Source organism: Podarcis bocagei (genome assembly GCF_964188305.1).
Source record: "Podarcis bocagei genome assembly, chromosome: 7".
Lineage (NCBI taxonomy): Eukaryota > Metazoa > Chordata > Lepidosauria > Squamata > Lacertidae > Podarcis > Podarcis bocagei.
Window position 1 is genome coordinate 11,543,021 of NC_138132.1, and position 20,976 is coordinate 11,563,996.

The 20,976-nt window shown below is 44.3% G+C and overlaps 2 protein-coding genes across 11 annotated transcripts in view; one reads left to right on the plus strand and one right to left on the minus strand.

Moving 5' to 3' along the window:
• LOC308590509 (B-cell antigen receptor complex-associated protein alpha chain-like) overlaps positions 1–6,945 on the minus strand; it is a 63,161-nt gene extending 56,216 nt beyond the window's left edge. Inside the window, exon 1 of the mRNA XM_081200623.1 lies at positions 6,861–6,945. Within this exon, the coding sequence (XP_081056749.1) occupies positions 6,861–6,882 (22 nt within the window). The 5' untranslated portion in view covers positions 6,883–6,945. The remainder of the gene's footprint in view (positions 1–6,860) is intronic.
• Positions 6,946–7,006: 61 nt separating this feature from the next.
• ARHGEF1 (Rho guanine nucleotide exchange factor 1) overlaps positions 7,007–20,976 on the plus strand; it is a 69,953-nt gene continuing 55,983 nt past the window's right edge. For 5 of the 10 annotated variants that reach the window (XM_081200175.1, XM_081200181.1, XM_081200182.1 and 2 more), the window contains exon 1: positions 7,007–7,141. The gene's annotated coding sequence lies outside the window, so the exon portion shown is untranslated. Of the gene's footprint in view, positions 7,142–7,511; positions 7,681–20,976 lie in introns of those variants that run through there. The other 5 variants (XM_081200180.1, XM_081200185.1, XM_081200176.1 and 2 more) reach the window with 4 other exon arrangements.

Consider the following 20,976-nt stretch of genomic DNA (forward strand, 5'->3'; position numbering starts at 1 on the left):
CGCACAGGGCTTTGTGAACTTTGACAATCATCTGGCTGTTGCGGCTTGCGGGATACAGTGCCCGGGGCTTTGACAGACCCAACGATCAGCTGATGGTTGCCGCTTTCTGAGTTGCGCCTTTGGCCTGCTTGGTTTGATTTCAAGCAGCACAGATAAAAATAGATCATCTGATGTCAGTGTGATGCCAGGCAATTGACAGGTGGGTGGCTCACCGTGTTAACAATTTGGCTGCCAGATGAATCCACTCCCCCCCCCCCCACCTTGCCAACTCTAGTAACACTTGAAAAATTTGCAGGCCTGATAAGTATATTTGAATGTGAAGTTCAAGGTTCCCTTTTTGCCTCCTCCAGCCTTTGCCAAACATTTCCTCTCCTTTTTGTAGATAGGGGTGTGCGTGTGGTAAAATAATGCAAATATCATGCAAACGACTAAGTTGGGTTACTAAATTCATCTTGTCAGAAGAACAAGGGGGAGGGGAGAGTACCTACGACTGCAACATGGCAAGAAGCAACACAGGAGTCCTTGTGTATCGCCATGGAAGGTCAGAGCTAGCAAACAGGCAAGGGACCAAAACCCAGGAATGGCATTTCTGGGTGGAACATCGCTCAGGGCATATGGCATGACCCCTGAGGATGAATCACAAAGCAATAGGTTGCATCCAACTTACAGCAGCCCCACACTAAAATTGAGAGAGCTAACTGGGCCGCGTTCATCAGTTTCAGTGTGTCTACTCTGAATAGTGCCGGCACCAGGTGTCTGAATCTTCTACAAAAATGGAAAGAAAGTACAGTGGTACCTCGGGTTACATACGCTTCAGGTTACAGACTCCGCTAACCCAGAAATAGTACCTCGGGTTAAGAATTTTGCTTCAGGATGAGAACAGAAATCGTGCTCCGGAGGCGCGGCGGAGGCCCCATTAGCTAAAGTGGTGCTTCAGCTTAAGAACAGTTTCAGGTTAAGAACAGACCTCCAGAACGAATTAAGTACTAAACCCGCGGTACCACTGTTTAAGAACAGCTTAGTTTATGAACAACTTGGATTAAGAACGCTGCAAACCTGGAAGTAGGTGTTTTGGTTTGTGAACTTTGCCTTGGAAGCAGAACATGTTCCGTTTGTAAATTGAGTCCCCCGCTGCTATGGGAAAGCACAACTTGGTTTAAGAACGCTTTTGTTTAAGAACGGACTTCCAAAATGGATTTAGTTCGTAAACCGAGGTACCACTGTATTATGAAATAGGTTGTCATGTCCAGGCCAGAGATAAGAATGAAAGAAAAGAGCCCTGATTGATCAAACCGCTGTTCTCACAGCAGCCAACCAGATGCCCATGTAAAACCTGAAAGCAAGAAGTGTTTCCCAGCAACTGGTATTAAGAAGTATACTGCCTCTTGTCTGACAACGGGGATAAAATTTAAGCCATCATGGCTGACGGTTTTAGAAACCCTGCAACCATGACAGTCTGAGCAGTGGCACTTTTTGAAACTTGAAAGATCTTTTCTTCCTACATATCTTATATCCTAGACAGAGTCTCTGGAGCTGGCAACTTTCTGTAAAAGATGCTCTCAGCTTGAAAGGTTACATTGGTGCATGTTGCTGTGATTGCTTCCTTGAGATTTTGTGAAACTACTTGGAAGTTTAAGGTTTAACTGGGCTGCCTGTGCACTTCTGAAGATTTAACTGTAATCTACTATTTAGATTTAGTAATAATAATTGTATCATTTACACCCCACCCATCTGGCTGGGTTTCCCCACCCACTCTGGGCTTTTTACAGTACATACAAAAAATTGTAAAACATCTGACACAAAAATATTCCCAATACAGGGCTGCCTTCAGATGTCTTCTAAAAGTCAGATAGTTGTTTATTTCCTTGACATCTGAAGGGAGGGCAGGTGCCACTACCGCAAAGGCCCTCTGCCTGGTTCCCTGTAACCTCACTTCTCGCAGTGAGGGAACTGCCAGAAGCCCCTTGGCACTGGACCTCAGCGTCCGGGTAGAACGATTGGGGGTGGGGGTGGAGATGCTTCTTCAGGTATACTGGGCCGAGGCCATTTAGGGCCTTAGAGGTCAGTACCAACGCTTTGAATTATTCTCAGAAACATACTGGGAGCCAACGTAGGTCTTTCAGGACCAGTGTTATATGGTCTCAGCAGCCACTCCCTGTAACCAGTCTAGCTGCTTTCTGGATTAGTTGTAGTTTCTGAGTCACCTTCAAAGGTAGCCCCAAGTAGAGTGCATTGCAGTAGTCTAAGCGGGAGATAACCAGAGCATGCACCACTCTGGCAAGACAGTGCGCAAGCAGGTAGGGTCACAGCCTGCATACCAGATGGAGGTGGCAGGTAGACAGTTGCTTTTAATCTGGGGAACTGGACCTGTGATCCTAAACGGATTTCTGTACAAACAAAACTGCAACCAATTTTGCTTTGACTATCCAAGAGGGATATATCTGAAGGGCTGTCACATGGAAGATGGAGCAAACTTGTTTTCTGCTGCTCCAGAGGGAAGGACCCAAACCAGTGGATTCAAATTACAACCGAGGGGATTCAGACTAAACATTAGGAAGAACTTTCTGTTGGTACGAGCTGTTGACAGCGGAAAACTTGGAAGGTGGTGAGCTCTCCTTCCTTGGAGGTTTTTAAACACAGGTTGAACAGCTGTCGTCAGAGATTCTTTAGCTGTGATTCCTGCATTGCAGGGGGTTGGACTAGATTACGCTTGGGATCTCCTTCAATTCTACAAGTATGATTCTAGGGTTTAGGATGAAATTTGATCAGACTGTGTAATGTCCACATTTCACCAGCAGAGGGAACCCACTACTACTAAAACTGTATTCTGCACACTAAGGTTTAATCTCACACTTTATTGCAACAAAAGCATATCATATCAAAATGCTCAGGAAGATGAGTCCTTTCACATAGAAAAAAAGTATTCCACAATCACCTGCCAGGAAAATTGCCTACACCACTATTTATGGCTTTTTAAATATCTTTTCACTCTCTTCCACGTGTGATTCAACATCTCTTGAAATAACAGAGAAAGATAAAGGAATCTAGCACCATCTGAAAAAGATGACCTAAAGTTTCACACTGATACACAACACTTTGAAATTACATTAAATTCATGACACACTATGGCCAAAATAAGTTGATTCTTTATTTTTAAACATGGGAGGTAGGAATCAACATTTGGGCACAAATATATTTCCATAGGGACGCGGGTGGTGCTGTGGGTTAAACCACAGTGCCTAGGACTTGCCGATCAGAAGGTCGGCAGTTCGAATCCCTGGATACTATTTGTGGCTGGTGCATCTGGCTGTTAACCAGAAGGGATAGCTGTGGGAAGGGCTCCTGTGTGGGAATGTTCAGGGTGGCAGGAGAGGATATATTGTTTATTAATATCCTTCCTAAATTGCACTAGCAAGTTTCTTATGTAGCAAGTTACATTCCCCTTCTCACGCACAGCAAAAAGCTGGCTGCAGGCTCGTTAGAACCTCTTACTATTATGCAATTCAATCTGCCTCAGATTGAATTGTATGTTCCTTGTAAGACCCCTTTTAAATCCCTCCTAAAAGAAAAAAGAAAAAAGACACCAACAGTCTTATTCCTGAGTAACAAAAAGTAGTTTTACTTATGATCAGGCAGACCACCGTGTGATCTCTGAAGGCAGGCTTTAGGCTTAAAATTACAAGCACATACAAACAGGTTTACCCCGAATGGGAGATAACCTAGGGAGACTGCTGGCTAGCAGTCTAGATGATGCAGGAAGGTCGAAAGGAGAGTCAAAGAGAGAGAGTGTGGCAGCGTGCCTTGGCCTTTTACCAGGTCTGGAAAAGTCACGCCCACCCACTAGTCACATGCAAGGAAGGATGCTCCAGGCAGGTGTAACAGGAAGTTTGACTGGCTGGACCAACATGCCCTTGCATGTCCACTCTAGGAAAACAAGGAATGTTGTATTTGACTGCTCCCAGTGGATTACATCCCACATCCTGTATTGCAGGGGGTTGGACTGTATGACCCTCGGGGTCCCTTCCAACTCTGTGACTTCTCTGATGATGGCTGCATACTGTCTCTGCTGCCAAAGGCACTACTATGCCTCTGAATACATGTTGCTGCTATTTTGCTCACTTCCTGATTCTGGGCTCCTTGTTGACCACTGTGGAAACAGAATGCTGGGTTTGATAAACTTTTGTCTGATCCAGGATGGCTCCTCTTACATTTTTCAGTAGCCTCTGAATGTGGAGGTTTCATCCAGCTGTTAATGGTGAACAACCGCTAATAAGACTTCTCCAACACCACTGTAGGAAGGAATATGCCAATTTGGACTTCCTGGAAACCGCTGGAGAAAAGTGTTATTATGAAATTCCTTCTCCTCCACCTGCATTTTGTCGAATATCCTTTTAAAACAACCTAAGCCAGTGGACACGGGACGCGGGTGGCGCTGTGGGTTAAACCACAGAGCCTAGGACTTGCTGATCAGAAGGTCGGCGGTTCGAATCCACACGACGGGGTGAGCTCCCGTTGCTCGGCCCCTGCTCCTGCCAACCTAGCAGTTTGAAAACAAGTCAAAGTGCAAGTATATAAATAGGTACCGCTCCGGCAGAAAGGTAAACGACGTTTCCGTGCGCTGCTCTGGTTCGCCAGAAGCGGCTTAGTCATGCTGGCCACATGACCCAGAAGCTGTACGCTGGCTCCCTCGGCCAGTAAAGCGAGATGAGCGCCGCAACCCCAGAGTCGGTCACGACTGGACCTAATGGTCAGGGGTCCCTTTACCTTTGCCTTTAAGCCAGTGGACATAATCACATCTTGTGATATGGAATCCCATAGACCGATTATGAGCTGTGTGAAAAACGACTTCCTATTGCCATCCAGTTTCACTGGATGGTGACAAGTGGGTCACAAGATGGCCAGGGGGGTTGGACTAGATGCCCCCCAGGGTCCCTTCCAATGGTACAATTCCATGATGTTACGATTCCAAGCTTCATTTTGACATCCACTCGTGATGCCCGCAGTCCATGTATGTTCAGCACCCTGCATTTATTTTTGCTGTTGTTTGCAGTCTTGGTTTTTGTTGTTGCAGTTATTTAATATCATTCAAAAGTTTGGCTTGAGGAGCCAACCAGGGTGAAAACTGCTTCCCCTGCAAATATAGGAAGCTTGCCTTGTACAGAGTAAGATCCACCTGGCTCCATATTGTCAACACTGGCTGGCAGCAGCCCTCTGAGGCTGGAACCTGGGACATTCTGTATGCTAGGCCGATGCTATTACCACTGAGCTATGATCCTACCACTGAGCAGGGCAGAAAATAAATAGCACATATTATTTTCACTAATGTATTCATTTTTATGCCCATTTCCCCCTTATATATGTGGTGTTTTATATATATATATATATATATATATATATATATATATATATATATGTGCATAGGTTGCTTTGCAAGCTGCATCGCAAAATTCGGATAACTGCACCGTTCCAAAGGAGGGCTTCCTCCTTTCTTTCATATGAATTTGGAAGATTCAACTTTAAATTCAATCCTAATCTAATAATTTAAGAAAAGGCGGCTGGATCAGGCCAATGGCCCATGTAGTCCAGTATCCTGTTCTCACAGTGGCTACGCAGATTTACTCAGAAGTAACTCCCACAGTGTTCAATAGGCTGCGGTAAGTATACGCAGGATTCCAGCCCTCATTTATAAGCCCTAATAGCAGAGCCCGGGGCCTACATTTTCCTTTACAAGATCTCCAGTTCTGGCATATCACTGCTGAAATCAATGGGTTTTAGGTGTGTTTAGGATTGCAAATCTGCTTCCAAGCAAAGATGGAGACATTTCTGCTGTCAGCACTTCCTGGTGAGCAACGTGGGGAGGATTTCCCCCCCCCCAGCTACTTCGCCTGCCTTTCTTCCAAGGACCTCAAAGTGTCATACGAGGTTTTCCTCCCCCCCCCCATTTTATCCTCAAAATGACCCTTTGAGGTAGGTGAGGCTGAGAAACAATCACTGAATGCAAGGTCCCCCAGCGAGCTTCTTGCCTGAATGAGGTTTTGAACCCTGTTCTCCCATATCCTAGCCCAACACTCTAACCACGGTGCCACACTGCCTTCATACTTAACACTGCTGTTTTATTGGCACTATTATGAAATTGTATGGTCGATTTTTAGAGGTACAGTAGTACCTTGGGTTAAGTACTTAATTCGTTCCGGAGGTCTGTACTTAACCTGAAACTGTTCTTAACCTGAAGCACCACTTTAGCTAATGGGGCCTCCTGCTGCCGCCGCGCCGCTAGAGCACGATTTCTGTTCTCATCCTGAAGCAAAGTTCTTAACCTGAAGCACTATTTCTGGCTTAGTGGAGTGTGTAACCTGAAGCGTATGTAACCTGAAGCGTATGTAACCCGAGGTACCACTGTATTCTTGTTTCCTTTGCTGTCAGCCGCTTTGGGCATTGTTCTTTCCTTGGAAAGGCGGCGTACAAACGATGACGATGCAATCCTACAACGTTTCTACTCAGTGAAACAAATGCCGTCGAGTCCAGGTAAGTGGCTTTAGGATTGCGCAGCCAATGTCCCGCTGAGCTGAACGGAGCTTGCTTTTCGATGCGCGTGCTCAGGATCCCGATTGCGCGATTTCAATGCTCCAGTGTCTAGTCTAATAATAATAATAATAATAGTAATAATAAAAATAATATAAAACTGATTGGGTCTACTTTTGAGTGAACAAGGGGCGGGGCGGCTAGAGGTCTGTTTCGACTTCCTTATACGGCCACCCCAGCCCGAGAAACAGGTGAGAATCGCGTTCGTCCCTCTGCCTTGCAGCCTCCGACCCTTCCCCTAGCGCGTTCACACGTGCATCCCTCCGACCCCCGTCTACCTGCAAGCTGCGCGCGCGGCATTGCAGCACAAAGAGGCCAGCCGGCGTCGGAAGAGGAGGAGGCGCCGCCGAGAAACCCAGAAAGGGGAGGCGCTGCGGGAAGGAGGAGGAGGAGACCGGCGGGGCGGGATCCAGAAAGCTACCAGCGGCTTCCTGCTCCCCCCTCCACACCGCCCCACATCCCCGGCCAGCCCCTCCCCACAAGCCGCCCTCTGCAACAGGAAACCCCGCCGGGGCCTTGCGTCGGGAGGCAGCGGGAGCCCAACTCAAGTTCGATCCAGGTGAGGAGCTCCAAGGTGCTGCGCGCGTGTGCACGGCGTCGATGCGGATCGGGGGCGCGGGGGAGGGGGTCCGTGTGGACAGAAAGGCGGCGTTTCCGGTACGAAGCGTTCTTAGCGCTTTGCTCGTTCCAAACAAACAAAAAAAGAAGATTTTAAGAGCTGGGAGTTTTTGGGGCGTTGCAGCGCAAGCCCCTGTGCGTGCCTGTTTACACTCGGGAGCAGGCGCCCAGTAGGATTCAAACGGGGCTTACTACTCCCCAGTAAGTGGGTTGCAGGCGGAATCGCGTCTCGCGTGGGAGCAGGCTCTGGTGTTCGTGGCCAGCCTCGTGAAAACGCCACCCTCGCGACGTGTTTTTCCAGGGCTGTGCCCCTGGAAAATATGGAGGAGTAGTCAATAAGCGGGCGAAGCGAAGCGGAGTGATCCGAGTTAGGTGCCAAGTATATTTCCCTCCCGTCACTGGGTAACCTTAGAGCCCGTTCCCTTAAATCGGCGCTGGAAGAGACGTGGATTCCTGGACTTTCTTTCTTTTCTTTTGGAGGTAACTGTATTCTGCACATGCTCCGGGTAACTCTTGGCTGTGGTTATTCCAGGATTGAGCCTGGACTTTGACCCCAGGATGTGTGGCAGCCCACAGATTATTCCGTGGCAGAAAGTAGCTGGGGGAGCGAAGGCAAACGCCTGGAACTAGAGCTCAAATTAATTGAATTGAAACTGAAAGTAAAAAGAGGTTAAGAGTGTTGGACCAGGGTTCAAATCCCTGGCTGGGTGACCTTGGGCCTGTCACTGCCCCGCAGCCTAACCTATCTCGAAGGGTTGTTGTGAAGGAAGAGGAAGAGTGGGGAAACCACGTATTTCAGCTCCTTGGATAAGACATGGGGATATAAAAGTAAAAATACGTAGGTTCAAGAGACGAAGGGATAATGCTTAAGTTGGAAGCTGGACGAGGATGCATTGAAAGTTTGTATTATGTTAGCAGGGAGGGAGGGTGGCTGACGCTCAAATGATTTTGTCCCTAAAAAGGAATATCCAAAAGGATGGATTTTAGGTTTAGAGAGATGGAAACTGAGATTGGAGAGCAAGGCCTGTTAGTAGGGTGTGTTTATGGGGTAGCGTGTGGCATTGATATGGCTTTCCGGAATTAGAAACATGGTTTTGTGTTTAAGGCTAAAAGGCCCTCACACAGCCTTCACAAACCTGGCACCCTCCCTCCAGATGTGGGACAGATGTAAGGCTTCCCTGGCACCGTCCTCCCCTCTCTCCTCCCCCTCCTTTTCAGGCTAGTTTTACAGCAGGTGTCTTCTCCCTTCCCAAATCCAGGACCCACCTTTTACCTAAACACACATTTTGGGGCCTATTTATTCATAACATCATAAAGTCGGAAGGGACCGTGAGACTTATCTAGTCCAACCCAATCTGCAGTGACCAAGGCTGATGGGATTTGTAGTCCAACGACTTCTGGAAGACTATAGCTTTCCCATCCTTGCTCTGTGACCCATGGAGGCTGTGTTTAGAATGGGGTGTGTGTGTGTTTGTTTCATAGATGGGATTTTTAAGGCCACCTTTACGTTGTCCTTTGACACCCAAGAGGTGTGTTTTCAGGGCCCAGCCTCTTCCTGTGACTGTTTAAATTGTTTTTTTAATTTTCGGTATCAAATTGTTGTTACCCCACCCTGGCGCCCGCTGGTGAAAGAAGGGCAATGAATTTAATAATAATAGACGAGCTATTAGCGTTTTTGATGTAGGTGTAGAAACTCTTTTTGTGTGGGTGGGTGGGTTGGGGAAGAGCGTTTGTTTGTTTTCTAAAAATAGGGAATGCTTTGTGTAATGGGAGTGTGTGCCGCTTGAGCATTTTGCAGGAAAAGGGCTACGCTGTTTTTTGTGCATTAAAAAACAACAACTGCGTGTTTACAACCACCATTAAAGCGCTTTCCATGCCAGCAGGGACTGGCAGCTGGGACTGATGTGAGTTGTGGTCCAAAATATTTGAAGGGCACCAAGTTGGCTAAGGCTAGTGTGGGCAACGCTGAGTTCAGAACGAAAGCATCGTGGCTTGGCACCTACACACACCCATTCCATCTGTTCATATATGAAACACACATATCTGTGGGCAAGTCTCTTTTTTTATCTATTCCTGATCCAGTCCATTTCCTGTGACCTAGAACTAGAATTAGGGAGGTAAATAAGAATAAAACCAAGACAGCCCCCTCCCTTGAAGCGATAGTGTTTGAAATATGGGAAATATTTCCCTGCAGCTGAATTCCTAAGAAGCCGCATACCCATTCAGGGGCACAACAGCCAGCTTTACCTGGAACTGAACTGGGAACTGGTTGCCTGCCCTCTCTAGAGGAATGTTGATCTGTCCTCCCCTTGCCACCTCTAGCCTCTCATAGCTCCAGCTGCCCTAGGACTGCAGCTTTGCATGCCAGACATTTTTTGCTAGCCAGGGAGGCATCTTGAGCCTGTGAGGTCAGTTGCAGAGCGCATGCCAGGGGCCTGGTGGTTGGGGGGGGGGGAGAGAAGGGGTTAGGCTGCTGCCTTGGTTTCTCAGCAGGCTCCAAAAGCCCCCTCTCTGCCCCATCTTTTTCATCCTCCTCCTCCTCCTCCTCCTCCACCACCACCACCATCACCTTACCAGTTAAAGCAGGGGTCAGCAAACTTTTTCAACAGGGGGCCGGTCAACTGTCCCTCAGACCTTGTGGGGGGCCGGACTATATTTTGAAAAAAAACCACGAATTCCTATGCCCTATAAAGGGATGCATTTTAAATAAAAGCACACATTCTACTCATGTAAAAACACCAGGCAGGCCCCACAAAGAACCCAAAGATGCATTTTAAATAAAAGCACACATTCTACTCGTGTAAAAACACCCTGATTCCCGGACCGTCCGTGGGCCGGTTCTAGAAGGCAGTTGGGCCGGATCCGGCCCCTGGGCCTTAGTTTGCCTACCCACGAGTTAAAGGATCCCTTCATTTTTTTTTCTGCTTCGTAAAGGACCCCTCGGTGTGTTCCGTGCTGTTTGCTTGGCATGGAATGAATATCCCTGCAGCCAATAGTGTGAACCTATTCCCCACTACAGTGTGCAAAGCTGCTGCTCTCCACATATGTTCAAATAGTTCCCCATGGGTCGGTTCATGTGTTGCTGCTGGCAACTGGTCGTGGGGGCAGCAGACTCTGCCTGGCTTGAAAAAGTGGTCCCCAAAATTATTATTGGGACAACTCGGCACTGTTTTACTCCTGAAACGTATCTCAAAAGGATGCTGTTGTGTGTGCGCACCAGGACGAAAGGGTTGCATTTTTGAAAGGCTCCTGTGATTGTGAGTGGAAGGTGGGGATTTAGTGTGTTTTGTGCATTGCACCCCCACTTTCGTCCCCACCCTCCATTTCAGATGTTGAAAGACCACTTTCTTCCCACTCACAGAGCTATAATTCAGACTTCCCTGGGAAGATGGATTGATTGCTAACCTGCTCTGGATATTGTAGCTCTGTGTGAAGGACAAGGTGTTTCTGAGGAGCCCTTCACAAACTGCACTTCCCAGAATACTGCTTTAAATGTGCACTGCGGCGGCACTCCCTGCCCCAAGGAGCTTCCAGTTAAAATTCTGACAGTTGAAGCAGACAACCGAGGGAAATGCGAGAAGGACAAAGGAGCAAGTTCAACTGACGGCTAATGACAAGCCCGTGTGATTGCAGCAGGAAATCGCTTTGCCTGCGTTGGCTTGCGGCCTGCTCTCAACAGAGGCATGCTAGTTCATGTTCAGTCTATGCACAGGATGCCATGCGTGGCACAAACCAGCAACTGTTGTGTGTCTGGGGTTTTTTTTGGAGGGCTTGCTGTAGTGGGCCCCAAAACCAAATCCTCGTGTCTGGCGCTGGGGGCACCCCACAGGCTGAAACAATTGGAAAACAACAGGGGCGGCTTTGCATGTGCCTGCCATGTGCTCAGAGGACCGCAGGAAGTGACCCTAGTGTTGTTACTCTCATTGCTTATTGGACTGTTTTTGTGTGGTTTTCTTTCCCCCTGTCTCGCTCCACTCTTTTTCAGACAGAAATCAGAGTGGCTTAGAACAATAAAGCCATAGCTGTACCAAAGCAGTGTAGAAAATACAAATGGAAAATGGGACTGTATAAGCAGGCCTGATTTTGCCAACCTGGTGCCTTCGAGATGGTCGGGAGTCTCGGTTGGGGAAGGCTGAACTAGACAAAACAACAAAATGGAGGCTCATGTAGGGAAGCAAAGCTGTGACGAAGACCTCTTGGGTGTGTGGGGAAACAGAACTCCTGTTTGAACAGTGTTAGAAACCCAGATATATTAGCTAGGTGCCAAATGGCTCCTTAAACCAGGGTTACAGTCGCCAAAACAGAATGCCTAGTTGCCATTTTGGGGCCAAGCAGCTCAAAAGTTGTATTTTTCAATACAGTCATACCTCGGGCTGAAGTAGCTTCGGGATGAATATTTTTGGGTTGCGCTCCGCGGTGACCTGGAAGTAACGGAGTGCATTACTTCCGGGTTTCGCTGCATATGCTCAAAATGACATCACGGGCATGCGCGGAAGCAGCGACACACGCAGATGCACAGTCGTGTGTTACGTTCGCTTCAGGATGCGAACAGGGCTCTGGAACGGATCCCGTTTGCATCCAGAGGTACCACTGTATGGCTTTTTGGTTCTTGAAATTGTGCTCTGATTGTGCAGATAAAATATAACGGATACAGGATGTGTTGCCAATGTGTGAAAACAGGACAGATCCAAGGATCTCCAGGCAGGCAACTCCAGAGGGTGGAGACGTCAGGTGATCCCTGCCCCGCCCCCGAACTCTTTACTTGGTCGCAAGTGATCGCTAGCCAGGTGCAAAATGTGCTTGGCACCTGACTAATTTCGAATGCTGAGAGGAACATAGGGAGCTGTCTTCTACTGAGTCAGACCATTGGTCCATCTAGATCAAATTTAATAAGTAAATATTGTCAACCCCGGCTGGCTGCGGTTCTTCATCATTACAGGCAGGGAATCTCCCTGCTGGAGATGGTGTGGATCTTCTGTATGCGGTGGGGCATCAGATGTTGTTGAACTACAACTTCCATCACCTCTGACCATTGGCCGTGTCTGCTGGGAATGATGGGAGTTGTAGTTTCAGCAGCATCTGGAGGGCCAGAGACTCTCCATCCCTGCTCTAACCCACCGAACTACCAGCTTCCCTCAACCCATCTAAAAACATTTAGTGTTGGTGCCGAGCAGGCTTTCATAAGGAGTCTGTTTTACGGTGTTAGCTCTGCAACCAAGAAGCCCCCACTTCTCAGAGATGTCCACATCCGGAGCAGAGCTTCAGAAATTACGCAAAGTGCTTGTGGGGTGGTGAGAACTTAGAAAGGAAACCTTAAAACTTAAAAAAATACATACAAATATGTAAGAAGACCCACCTTTCTCCCAAATGCTCCCAAATGTTGCCATAGTCAACCAGGTGCCTTCACACAGTGCATAGTTAAACTTGAAATTCGCTCCCAGAAGATGCAGTGAAGGCCACACACTTATGCCCCCAGCAGATTCCTGTGGTCTGTCGGAGGGTTTCCCTTGATGTGGGTCTTTTAGTGTGCGGCTGACCCTGTTCTGTGTGAAATAACATTTCTGCTGAGAGATAACGGGAACCCACTATCTGCATTTTCAGGGAACAATTGGAGTTATTTTTGTTTTCCGACAGGTTTTCTCAGCTGAATAAATGGGCCTTGATCACAAGTGTCCATTTCTTAGGGTTTTAGTCATCTTCTAAATGTATTTGGTATTTTTTTTAAAAATAAACCTGTTTCTTATATGTAAATCGCCTTGAGACAGTCTTTTAGAAGGCAGTTCATAGATTGATGGTGATGATGGTATGATTAGTAACTTAGATGACTGTAGAAGAGGATATTGTGTGGGATTCTAGAAACAGTACGAAGGCCTGTGCTGATTTGCACATCTTTGAAAAGATCAGAGCAAGATGCATTGTGGGGTTTTTGTGGGGTTTTTGGGTGAGGTGGAGATGACAAGCACAGCACTAATGTTAACATGAAGGCAACATGGATGAAGACATGCTTTGCAGAGCACAAACTTTGTACACAGGAACCCTTTCCGCCCCCCTGTGCAAAAAGATTCCTCACTCTGGTGAGATCTTATGCCTTCTCCTCCTCCTTCCCCTTGCCTCTGCTAAACAGCTGGAAGAGGAATCTCGGGGGGGGGGTGTGCCAAGGGGGCAGGATATCACAGCAGGAGGAGTGACTGTTCCAGCAATTCTCAGAAGACTGAGGGAGCCTGTGAGGAAGGTTGTGTCTTGGGACTGGGGGGACATCAGCGGAGCCTGGAGCTGGGAACCAGATCCATGCTGCAATTGAGAAGGGGTTGAGAGAGAGGCGTGTGGGCTGGTATAACCAGGAGAGTGGAGCTGAGGCTACTAAAACAATTGGGGAATCTTTGCGCAGTGCAAAATTAACGTAGGCAAAGTCATTTAAGCCAGCCTTTCCGTGGACTTCCAGCTGTTTCTGGACTCCGTTTCCCATCAGCTCCAGCTAGCATGGCCAATGAGCAGGGGGTGATGGGAGTGGTAGTCAGATAAGGCCACTGGCACTCCGGTTCTGGCCTGCGGGATTCACCGTAAAAAAGCCAGCGTACGTACATAACTTTGGAAAACACACAAGATACCAACCAAATTCAAGGAGGACAAATCTGCGAAAGGCAATGAGGTAACCTTCATATTCAAAGGCAGCAAAGGGCCACATCTGCGCCATTTGTGTAAAGTTCTTTGACACCACTTCAAACAAACATGGCTTCCTCCCAAAGAATTCTGGGAGATGTTGTTCGTTAAGGGTGCTGAGAGTCATTAGGATGCCCCCATTCCCCTTACAAACCCACAATTCTCAAATTTCCCCATGAAGAGGGATTTATTGTTAAACCATGCGGGAGCCATGGCTATTTAAAGGAGACCCGCTGTTCCATTCACAGAGCTACACTGTTTGCAACGGTTTATAGTCAATACCTCTTTTTTTAATTTTATTAAGAATTTCAACAGAACATTTTGTCATATAGCATATCATCCTTTATCCCCCCCCATTTCCCCCCTCCACATAAAGTAACCCCCCCTCCTCCTCTGACTTCCCTCAGCTCCACTCTCTGGTTTATCTGCAAGTCTTGTTCTCTGCATGTTACAAAATTGTATAGATCCTTAGTTTGTCTAACTGAATTTTGTTTAAAAAGGGTTTGTGAGTGTTTATTCGAAACCTGCCAATGAGTCCAATGCATTTTCTTGTTTATTTAAGTACTTTGTAAAAGGTTCCCATTCATCTTTAAAATCGCAGTTATCCTTGTCCTGTAGTTTATGTGTCAGTTTTGCCAGTTCTGCGTAGTCCATCAGTTTCTCTTGCCATAGTTCTTTAGTCGGGATTTCCTCATTCTTCCATCCTTGAGCTATTAAGACTCTTGCCGCCGTTGTCGCATACATGAAGATAGTTTTCAGTTTCTTTAGCAGTTTCTTTTCCTGCAATCCCTAACAAAAATGCTTCAGGTTTTTTAACAAATGTTAGATGGAACATTTTCTTCAATTCATTGTAAATTGTTTTCCAAATCTTTTTGATTTCGTTACAATCCCACCACATAAGGTAAAATGTCCCCTCCTTTTCTTTACACTTCCAACACATATTTGAACTGGTTTTATACATTTTTACTAACTGCACTGGTGTCATACACCATCTATATATAGTCAATACCTCTTCACAGGGAGCTCTGGGAACTGTAGCTCTGTGCAGGGGATAATGGACCTCCTAACAACTCTCAGCTCCCAGAATTCTTTGCGGGGAAGCCATGATTGTTTAAAGTGGCATTGTCTGATGCTTAAAATACATGATGTGAATTTTGCCTAGCTCTGAATATCGGGCGACGGGGGCAGATGGAGCATGTACATGGCATGTCGAAGGCCACGAGTTCGAAACCTGACATCTCCAGATGGGACTGCCCCTGTGTCTGCAACTTCGTACAGTGTCTGTCGGCGTGGACAGTACTGAAATAGATGGGCCAGTGGTTTCACTTGGGCGCGAGGCGGCTTCCTGTGTTCTTACTTCGACACTTCCTGTTGGAAGCAGAAAGCTGCGCTAGATAACCCAGCGGCTATTTTCGCGTGATTGCATTGCCTCCATAACCCATGAATGATTTTAGAGTGTTGTTTAAGCTGTACTTTTGTACTGTTTTATTGTTGTTAGCCGCCCTGAGCCCGGCTTCAGCTGGGGAGGGCGGGATATAAATAAATAATAATAATAATTATTATTATTATTTGCTCCCCTCCCCGCCTTAAAGGTAACACAGCTGCCTCCCTCCGCCTGCTGAGATAGCGGATCTCTCTCTTTCTCTGCACTTGCAGGAGTGTGAGGTGGCTGTTCTCTTTATTTATTTTTTTATATTAATTTTTTAACATACCATTTTCAGCACACATTTAACACAATTTCATATCTTATACAATTTTTTGACTTCCATCAATCACATCTGAACATTTTCCAATCTTTTTCACTTAATTTACATTTCTTAATTTCACTATAATTATCTTAACTAATAGCTTTCTTCATAATCTTCCTTGCAATATATGATATATTCCTCCTTACAAAACCTCTTGTAATCCTACGAGCGCAATCTGTTGATTACAATTGCTTTTCAAATAGTTTACATATTAATCCAGTCCTCTGAGAATCTCTGGTCCCGCAGGTTTCGAATCCTTCCTGTCATCTTCTCTAATTCTGCATAGTCCATTAATTTCGTCTGCCATTCTTCTTTCGTCGTTAATTCTTCTTGTTTCCATTTCTGGGCCAATAATACTCTTGCTGCTGTTATTGCATATAAAAACATTTTGTTATCCTGTCTATTAATATCCTCTCTTACAATACCAAGTAAAAATGCTTCTGGTTTTTTTAAAAAATGTATATTTCAACATCTTTTTCATCTCATTATATATCATTTCCCAGAAGTTTTTCACTTTCTTGCATTCCCACCACATGTGATAAAAAGTTCCTTCTTTTTCTTTACATTTCCAACATTTATTACTTGTCTTACACATTTTAGCTAATTTCGCTGGTGTGATATACCATCTATACATCATTTTCATCACATTTTCTTTCAAAGCGTTACATGCTATAAATTTTAATCCTTCTTTCCATAATTTTTCCCAATCTTCTAACTGTATATTATACCCGAAATCTTTGGCCCAGTGTATCATAACCGGCTTAACTTCTTCATCTTTCAACTGCCATTCCAACAGTGATTTATATATTTTAGGCAATATTTTACAATCATTTTCTAATACTTCTATTTCAAATTTTGATTTTTTTAATCATCAAATCCATTTTCTTTTAAATCTTGTTTAAACATTTCATTGATTTGGTCATAGTGCAGGCAGCCAATCATTCACATATTCTTTAACTTCTTCATAAGGTTTCGTTTTCCATTTACTTCCTTCTTTTTGTACCAATTTCTCATACATGGCCTAATTTTTACTCATATTTATCTTTTTCACACACATTGCTTCTAATGGAGATGCCCACCATGGTATTTTACGTTCTAATAGGTTTTCATACCTATCCCATATTTCAAATAGAGATCTTCAGATCTCTTCGGAATATATGGTTGCCAAATCCTTTATGGACTTTTGTTTTGCTATACCATAGACATGCATGGCAACCAAATCTATTATCATAACCCTCTAAATCCAACAAATCTGTATTTTCTAACAACATCCATTCCTTTAACCAACAGAGGCAGGCTGCTTCATAGTACAATTTCAAGTCTGGCAAGGCGAAGCCCCCTCTTTCTTTGGCATCTGTTAACAATTTACAGCATATTGAATTCTTGGTTTCTTCCCCTGCCAGATATATCTTGAAATTGTCTTCTGACACTCCTTAAAAATTGCTGCCCCCTTGATTATTGGAACTGATTGAAATAAAAACAACATCTTTGGTAGCACATTCATTTTGATAGCAGAAATCCTTCCCTAAAATGACAATTTCATCCTTCCCCATACTTCCAGATCTCTCTTAATTCCATTCCACACTGGTGTATAATTATTTTGAAACAAATCTATATTCTTTGAGGTCAACCATATTCCTAAATATTTGACTTTTTTACAGCTTCTATACCAATCTGTTGCTGCAACATATCCACCAAATCTTGTTTCAGATTTTTAACTAACATTTTCGTCTTCTTTTTATTTATTTTTAAAACCTGCTACTTGCCCAAATCATTCTATCTCCTCAATAACTTCTTTAGCACTGGTTAATGGTTCTTCAATTGTTAATACCAAGTCATCTGCAAAGGCTTTCACTTTATGCTCTTTCCGGCCGACTGTAATCCCTTTTATTTTTCCATTTTCCCTTATTGTCCTTAGAAAGACCTCCAGTACTGATATGAATAATAATGGTGAAAGCGGACACCCTTGTCTTGTACCTTTTGTAATTTCAATATTTTCCGTTATTATATTATTTGCTATCAACTTTGCTTTTTGATCAGAATATATTGCTTTTATTCCTTTTATGAAGAAAATCAAATTTCTCATTTCTCTATCCTTAAATATAATCAGATAATCTTCTGGGAATTTTTTTGCCTTTGTAGTCTTCATTTTATTCCTAAACACATTTTGTATTGTTTTTGCCTATTCCTCTACCTCCATATTTAACCATTGTGCAATTTCCGTTGTCAATTTTCCCAAAATATTTTCTCCTTGTGATTCTGGAACCGATCTAAACTTCAAATTCATTTCTCTTTGCCTCAATTCATTCATAGCAATCGCGTCCCACAGCTCCTCCTGTGTTTTATTCATTTCTGAGACTTCTTTAACTTTTTCTTTCTCTTTTTTCATATCTCTTACTTTTTGCTTTGTTCGTTTCATCCCTTCTTCCAAGCTTTGTGTTCTTTTGGTTATCTCTTTCATTTGGCCTCTCAGAAACAGTCATATCAATTTTTTTTATCCATCTGCTCCAGCCTTGTCTCCAAATTCTTTTCACTCTGTTTTATGTCCTTTTTTATTTCTGCAAACATTTTTTTAAAACTCTCCTTTATTTTCACTTTCTTGTTTCGATCTCCTCCTCTCCAATGGTGTTCCTCCTTCTCCTGCCTTTTTCTGTGCTGACATTCTTTTTTTAAAAAAAGTTTTTGATTAACAAGTTTGACATATCAAAACATAATAATATTCGTTATTTCCCCCCCTTCCCCCACCTCCCCATCAAACCCTCCCCCCTATACTTCCCTCAGCTCCTCTCTCTGATTTTTCAACACATATTATTCTCTGCATACTGTAAACTTGTATAAATCCTTATATTATCTATCTGCTATGTTAACAATCAATAAATTTGTGTATGTTTATTCAAAACCTGCCAAGGAGTCCAATTCATTTTGTTGTCTTTTTAAGTAATTTGTAAAAAGTTCCCATTTTCTTTGAAGTCACAGTTGTCCTTAACTCGCAGTTTATACGTCAGTTTAGCCAGCTCTCCATAGTTCATCAATTTCTCTTGCCACTGTTCTTCCATTGGGACTTCCTCATTCTTCCATCCTTGGGCTATCAAGACTCTTGCCGCTGTTGTTGCATACAAAAATATATTCTTTATTTTCCTTGGCAGGTCTTGTCCTACAACCCCTAACAGAAATGCTTCTGGTTTTTTTAGCAAATGTTATTTTAAACATTTTCTTCAATTCATTGTATATCATTTCCCAAATTTTTAAAATTTCTCTACATTCCCACCACATGTGATAAAAAGTCCCTTCCTTTTCTTTAAATTTCCGACATATGTTTGACCCGGTTTTATACATTTTTGCTATGTGTACCATCTATACATAGATGTATACCATCTATACATCATTTTCATATAATTTTCTTTCAAAAGAGCACAATCTGTAAATTTTAAATCTGTTTTCCTCAGTTTTTCCCAATCCTCAAATTGTATATAATGTCCTATATCTTACGCCCATTTGATCATGACCGATTTTACCTCCTTATCTTTTGTTTCCCATTTTAACAGGATACTATATGCACCCTTCAGCAACTTCACTTTTCCTTCTATAACTTCCTTTTGAAATCTAGAAGTGGTATAACTAAACCCTTTCTTGTTGTCTTCTTTGTATATCTCATGTAATTGCCTGTAATGTAACCAACTCTGAAAACGATCTTTTATACCCTCATACTCTCTTAATTTCCATTTTCCTTCTTGATCTACAGTGGTACCTTGGGTTAAGTACTTAATTCGTTCCGGAGGTCCGTTCTTAACCTGAAGCACCGCTTTAGCTAATGGGGCCTCCTGCTGCTGCCGCGCCGCCGGAGCACGATTTCTGTTCTTATCCTGAAGCAAAGTTCTTAACCCGAGGTACTGTTTCTGGGTTAGCGGAGTCTGCAACCTGAAGCGTATGTAACCTGAAGCGTATGTAACCTAAGGTACCACTGTATTAGCAAATCACTGTATGTAAGTCATTTCCGGTTTTCCGCAAGTGGCTTGAGCAACAGAGCTTCAGTTGGTGAGAGCCACCAAGGAGTCTTTTGTTCTATTAAGTCTTTATATCTCTCCCAGACCCTCATGACATTGTCCATTTTAAATGTTTTTTCACTCTTTGCCACTAGATGTCACCTTCCAGTGTTAAACAGTCAAAGAGAGAAAGGGACGAAACAAGAAAAATTAATTCAAAATTTTCCACCTCTTGTTTGGCTAATCCACAGTTCCGGAACAGCAAAGTTAAATTCACCCCCCAAAAAAACAAACTCAAATTATTAAAATTAAACTTCTTCTGCCACTTGCTTGGCTAATCCACCACAAAGCCTTCCCAACGTAGTGCACACAAAATCACAAATTCCTTAATGTTGAGGAAGAAAAAAAAATAAAAACCACCACAAGCCTTCAAGTATTCTAATAAAAAACCCCAAATAAAAATCAAACCAATTCTTCAGCCACTTGTTGGCCTAATTCCTTCGAAATCCCACTATCCAAAAAAGAATAATAAGAAGAAGAACAGGTACAAAAATAAGAAGAACAGGTACAGTCCACACCAAAAAAATAAATAAGGGGGAGGGGCGTAGTTCAGCGTATTTTCCCCGCTCTGCTCCTCCTCAAAATAAAAATAAAAATATACAATCTGCAAGTCCAAATCAATTCCTGCTTGGGCTTAGTAGCTTTCTCCCTACACACTGCTGTATAGCATTAGTATAAACTAAAAAGAAGGAAATAAATAGTACGAAGTTTCCTAATTTTGACTAGGCACTTCCGCATAGACGAAGGTAAAAGGAAGTTCTCCTCCTGCTTTCTCAGAAATCCTCAGGCTGACAAAGAATATCCAAAGTTAGAGGTTTTCACTCTTTTTATATACAGTCTGCTTCTATTAAAGTTTATATTTCCGCTGTAGGTAAAATCATAAGTTTACTGTTCCTTATCTGAGTTCAATTCCCAGACGGGGCTGACCTCCTTTTTTCCACCCCGCTGAGAGGTGGCTGTTCTTATATCACTTCCTCTTGCAGGAAATCGGCTCTCTCTGTAAATACGCCGAGCCGCTCCTTTTGTTATCGAGCCCGGCTGCAGCAGATGCGGCTGCTCCTTCAGGCTCAGAGGAAAGGGGGAGTCCCCGAGGGGCACAGGTGTCCTGGGGCGTGCGGGTCTTCACCCCCAACTCTTGTCGTTGCTCAAGAAACAGAGACAAGGGCGATGGTGTGACTCACTTCCTGTCTGGAATCTTTTGCCCGCTTGGCTGCAGGTAGCGACCATTGCAAGGGCAGATGGGGAATGGGTGTATATTAAGGGGCTAGGACTGTTTTGTGCCTATCCCATATCCTTCAAAGCACCTCGCATCCGTGGTCCTCCGT